This window comes from Sphaeramia orbicularis, chromosome 13 (genome assembly GCF_902148855.1).
Source record: "Sphaeramia orbicularis chromosome 13, fSphaOr1.1, whole genome shotgun sequence".
Taxonomy (NCBI): Eukaryota; Metazoa; Chordata; class Actinopteri; order Kurtiformes; family Apogonidae; genus Sphaeramia; species Sphaeramia orbicularis.
Window position 1 is genome coordinate 26974387 of NC_043969.1, and position 6108 is coordinate 26980494.

At 40.7% G+C, this 6108-nt stretch overlaps 1 protein-coding gene across 2 annotated transcripts in view; it reads left to right on the forward strand.

Moving 5' to 3' along the window:
* The window catches only part of shox2 (shox homeobox 2), a 43445-nt gene extending 38673 nt beyond the window's left edge, over nucleotides 1–4772 (forward strand). For both annotated transcript variants that reach the window (XM_030152319.1, XM_030152320.1), the window contains exons 5-7: nucleotides 1968–2025; nucleotides 2419–2507; nucleotides 3258–4772. In XM_030152319.1, coding sequence (XP_030008179.1) covers nucleotides 1968–2025; nucleotides 2419–2507; nucleotides 3258–3551 — 441 coding nt within the window. In that variant the 3' untranslated portion in view covers nucleotides 3552–4772. The remainder of the gene's footprint in view (nucleotides 1–1967; nucleotides 2026–2418; nucleotides 2508–3257) is intronic.
* The last annotated feature ends 1336 nt before the right edge of the window (nucleotides 4773–6108 follow it).

Sequence of the window (6108 nt, forward strand, 5' to 3'; positions counted from 1 at the left end):
TGTTATAATTTAGTAATCAGTTACACTAAAGCTGGACTGTTCTAGGTCTGTGTGTAAATGTGTAAAACACACACCCCTATAGCCTATAGGTGTGTTTATGTTTTAATAAGTCTGATGATGTGTTTTTACAACATAAATGGTTTTATCTGATATCTTTGGGTTTTTTCTCTCTCAGAACCCTGTGCTGTCTTATTATTGAATTTGTGCTAATTGTCTCCATTAGGCCCTGTTAGTATCACGAGGGTCATTTAGCTATTTATTGTCCAAATCCACCGCGACAAATAAGCACACAAATATTTGCCTTGAGTTTTTTGGGGGGTACATGTTAAAAGGATCTGTTGTCGTTTTTCATGGGGGAAGACCATCTGCGCAGAAACCCAGTAAGGCTTCAGTCAGTCAGTCATTCAGAGGGGGGGGGGGGCTCAGCGTCTTGTGTAACGACACCATGGGACAATGAAGACATAGTTGTTTGTCTCTGACGAATCCAAAAACCTATAGTATCCTATTTTAGACTCTTTTACGCACTGGAGCTCAGGGGAGGCCAGAGGATTTGACTATATATCGAATATGGCGGCTGATCTACAAGGGGGTGGGAAAAAAAACAAAACAGAAAAAGAAATCATAACGGGCCCAGTGGCTCCCCATCCTAAACTCAACCTTTACCCACTTCCCCCAGCCCTCCTGCCCCTCCCAAAAAAAAAAAAAAAAAAAAAAAAAAAGTTAAAGCCAGCTTTTTTGCAGGGCTCTCCCGGCCTGGACTGGAATCTCACCAATAAGGCGCATTGTGTCCCGAACAAGGGGCACGGCTCGGGGATTTGCATAAATTATGTATTATTTTCAACCCAAATCAAAAACAGCTCCTTTTCTCTCTTTGAGCATTATATCTTTTTTTTTTAAAGTTTTACCAGTTGCGTGCAAAGACCACACATTCATTGTTATTGTTATTATTTATTTTATTATTATTATTTATTTCTGTCTGAGCCACAAGCACATGAAGATTTGTTTGTTTTTTTTTTTTTTAAATTTTTTATCATGGCAATAAATTATATCTGAAGCATACACAAAAGGACTTCCGCTTGACATATACTGTGGTCAATAAATGAAGCTCGCTGACAGCCAAATCAATATGATATTTCAATCGTGCTTTCACTGTGTAAATGGGACTAATGTAAGGGAGACTGCAGATTGACATGTTGTATTGTGGGCTAATTTAGCCCGAGCTTTGTCTGTGAGATTCAAAGCAGATTATCATAGTAATAAATCGTTTAATCTGTGTTCCAAGGCGTTTCTCTGAAATTGACGCTTGTCGATTTTAACAGAAGGAAAAAGAGGAGTGAGTAATGTCTTTGAAGCGGGGTTTTTGTGCAAGTACGTGTTATGGCGGTGATTAGACACAACTGCAAGGCATTTAAGCGTTTCACTGACATGGATTTTCAGCAGATAAGGGTAATTAATTTCAGCGGTCATTTAATGAGAGAGAGAGAGATGGGAGAAGAGAAAGAGGGAGATGCTCTCAGATCCCCTTGCTCTGATGTCCAAAACCGTAATAGCTTTGCTGCTATTCGATATCTGAGAGTCCATTCAACTCTTCGGGGACACCAATCTATAGAAAGATGAAACCAACGCTGACAAGGTTATTTATTATAGTCCAATAGTCCTGCACATTTTCAACAAGGGGGTTTCTATTCTCCTAATAAGAATCTAATGTCACCTTTTTGTAGTTCTACTGCTTTTACCTTACTCCCCCCCTTCCCTTTTTATATATATATATTTTTTTTCTTTTTCTGTCTCTCTTGTTGTAGACTAAATGTAATAATTAAAATCTGGGGTTAAGCAGTGTCATTAATATTTCAGAGCTCCTCGGGGATATTGTTTTTCTGCGGTTGTTGTCACTTTGAGAGGAATTACACATGGCCTCACAAGCAGCTGCCAATCAGTAGGTCTCTAATTAATTTCTGTCCCTGCAGGTTTGGTTCCAGAACAGAAGAGCCAAATGCAGAAAACAGGAAAACCAGTTACATAAAGGTACGCTTTTATCACGCACTGGCACTTGTATACTTATTCTATTTTGCTCTATTATTTTCTATTCCGAGGCAGACACACACAAATTTGCAGCAGCCTTCATCTTTATAGGTGCTGTTACTGTTTTGAGTCATGGTTTAATTTCCACTTAATTAGGCTATGCCATCAAAAAAAAAAAAAAAAAAAGTACTGTGATTTCTTCAGTGAGTGTTTATCTTGAACCTTATTACAGTTTACTCTGAAAATCAGCTTACTGCTCGTTACTGAGCCCTGCAATTTACTCTTTGAGGTTCCAATAGTGTCCTCACAATTAGGCTATCATCTTTTTTTTTTGTTTTTTGTTTTTTTTTTTTTTAATTTCTCCATTCATTTATTTATTTATTTTTTTCTTTCCAGGAGTCCTGATTGGAGCAGCGAATCAGTTTGAAGCTTGTCGTGTAGCGCCATATGTCAACGTGGGGGCTTTACGGATGCCATTCCAACAGGCAAGTTACTTTGAAGCGTCTAGTCTTAAAACCAGACCAATCCCCAGACTGCTGTCTTGGCACAGTCTCTGCCCAAGTGCTATGCAGAGACTCCTGTTCCAATGTAGGGGGTAACTAAACTCTTATTATTACCACAATGACACTTCTACTCACAGTGTAGCCGCAGCAAAAAAAAAAAAAAAAAAAAAAAAAAAAAAAATCCCCCCTCTATTGTTTTGTGGATCATTTTTGCAGCTTTGTAAACTTCAAAAACCAAATATTTCAATATGTCTGGTAATGTGGAGTTAATGCTGACGAGAATTTCTGAATGTTTTCCTCCAACACAAGCCTCCTATTATTAATGTTATTTCTGTATTGGAGGTGGATGGAGGTGAGAGTCTGGACAACAACAGTAGTCCAGCTTTAATTTAATACCTCATCTGGGTTTGGATAGTGTTTGCAATGGTTTGAGATCCACAAAGGCCATGAAGGATTGAAGTGAGATTCAATATCAAGCAACTGAGGTCCAAATAAAACTTGACCTCTGAGCCACAAGAGCAGCAGTGGCCTCCAGTAGAAATACTCCACCTAGAATCAGAACAGTAGGATTCAGCCCTGAAGATGAGCCCTCTAATTCTACTGTGAGCAGGTCTATGCACTTACAGAGCTAACTTCATAGGCCACAGGTGAAATGACCCTTCAAACAACCCACTGCAAAGTTAACGCGTGTTCTCCCCCTTCTCTCCCCCATCCGTGCGTCCCGTCCTGTAGGATAGTCATTGCAACGTGCCGCCCTTCTCCTTTCAGGTGCAGGCTCAACTGCAGCTGGACAGCGCCGTGGCCCACGCGCAGCACCACCTGCACTCTCACCTGGCGGCGCACGCGCCCTACATGATGTTCCCCGCGCCGCCCTTCGGCCTGCCCCTGGCCACGCTCGCGGCCGAGTCGGCCTCCGCCGCCTCCGTTGTAGCCGCAGCCGCAGCCGCTAAGAACACCAGCAAGAACTCCAGCATCGCCGACCTGAGACTGAAGGCCAAAAAGCACACAGCCGCACTGGGACTGTGACGCCAGGAAGGCGCGAGGACACGGGGCGTGCGTCAACTGCGTGGCACGTCATCGCCACCGAGAGACACTGAACATAAAGGCTTAGGCTCCCAACCCGAGGACACACTGAGAAAAAATACTATCCAAGGACGATATTTATGTTTTCTTTTTTAATGAAGGACGACGAGTATAACTATAAAAAAATATAGGCTATTTATGAGATAAAGAAAAGACTGACAAGAAAAAAAGACTGTGACGTGATAGCCTACACAGACGTGGTTTTTGGACTCCAGAGCCGTGGCGCATATGGGACAAATAGCAAAAGGCTCCGCAGGTCCCTCCTCTGAGGCCCCGGAGCCGAGGAGGGCCACGGGACACCCCGAGGAGGAGAAAGATGCAGCTGGGACGGTCGATTCTTTGTCAAACAAGGCGAACCATTCTGCAATAGTTTTGGGTTTTTTGTTTTAATATAATATTATTAGTGTTATTATTTCATTCTGAATCTACATAGAGGCTGGCCTCGGTATATTTCAAAACACGTTCTCTGTAAAAGGACAGAGCGGGGATTCTTTGGCAAAACAGGGAACATCAGAAGTGTTTGTCCCTCTTGTTCAAATTTGAAGATGCAGTGTTTTGCATGATGAGTTTGTTTTCATGGATGCCCTCCCCCTCCTCCTCCCTCTTCCTCCCCTTTTCAACTCTCACTTGAATGTTTGGCCTTGTTTGGACCTCCTCTGGTAAAGGTGAAATGAACATACCAGAAATGTGAGATTATAATAGATGTGCAGGCTATGCTGAACTTTTTCTGTCAGGATAACCCGTAGTGTCCATATTTGCAAGGCGGTCCCACCTAAAGGACAACATTATGTCACATGTCATCTCCACTGAACACCGACAGACAGTAACAGGGGGCGAGGACTGTATGCGAACCGGTACGGGCACGTGTAAAATATGTTTATACACGAGAAACATGCATTATTTTTATTATTTAGTGGCTTTATGAATGCCTTGTGGGGACTTTGTTCATTTTTGTATTTTCCTTTATTTCTGTGTATTAAAAATCATGTGCTTTCTGTAATTTGATGTTTTTATAACAGTGAAAGTGAACTTGAGGCACGGGTTTCTAAAGAATATTCATGAAATTGTTTTACTTTTTTTCCATCACTTATGTGAAACGTGAATCCGCCTAAAACAAAAAATGTTTTTTTCTTTCCTGTAATAAATTAACTGAAGTTTCTTTAATGACTTGACATTATTTTTGCATTAATTGGTTTAGATAAAATTATTATTATTATTATTATTATTATTATTATTATTATTATTATTATAGCTTTGAGAGCATACGATTGTTAATAATTCATGGTGTAGATGTAGGTCTTTTGATAACGTCACATTGTGACAGGCCCGTTTAGGCAGGAACATGGGTGTCTGTTGCTGCTGCAATGCCAAACCAATGCATTATTCATAGTTTGGTTATGGAGCGTTTGGAGATGACTGGTAATTTCCAGTACAAGCCTTAGAAACAGGCAGATAAAAACATGGACCTTTTCAAGAAAAAGTTTTGCAGCACCGAAGACACGTTTTATTCAGAGCAGATAAACGTCCCTTTGCGATTTAATTCTTCTTAACCCATGGCTAATTTTAATAGGCAAATAATTGTGTAAAACAAAATTGCAACGTTGATTTAATTTCAGCATTTTAATTGTGATCGAAAATTAATTTGACAGCAAAACGTGTGTTTTAATACGGAAATAATAGAGATGATGTCAGTTAATGCAATAATATTACATGTTAAAAAAAAAAAAAAATGAAAGAAAGAAAAGACGGTCCAAAGGCTATGATCGCATTCAGTGAACATTTTCTGTTGTGTATCATCATGCTTCAGTCCGAAACTGTCCTCCTGCCCACAACACTAAATACACAATGTTGGCTGTTTGTCATGGCCTAAAGTTTGGTTAAAACGCATGAAAATACAGCCTATAGGCGGCTCATAAAGTAAGAGAAAGCCACAGTCTTTGCAGAAAGATTTATTCACTGCTGCCTCACTTGACTTACAAATTTGCCTGATTCATTTCCTGACATCTTAACCGCCTTTTATTGAACATTTAATAAACACCTGACACGGGAGCCTATAATTATAGGAATCCAGATCGCATTACCCTTCCGATATTTCCACACAAAACACAATGTCTTTAGCTATTAATTAATACTGATCTCACAGAGTCTGCACTGAAGTCTGGAGCATTTATGTATCTCGCCGTTTGGGGCAGGATTTAGACGCCAAAACTATTGAATTATTGATTCTGAGCCTCGCCAGTAATGGAGGAGACGGAACTGGGAAACTGCTGAAACCGGGAGCGCGCACTACTGCCCCGAGATGGAGCAGCAGAGTGGGGTCGGGGACGCGCCTGTCCTGCGACTGTCCCACTGAGGAAGACTGTAGTGGAAAACTATAGCAGCACACTGTTGTGACTCGTTGTGTTTTTACCTTGAACACAAGTGAGGCTAAGTTAACCATACTAGCTGATCCATATTTATCTTTCTCTTCTTTTTTTTTTAATAGGACCTTTACTTTGGA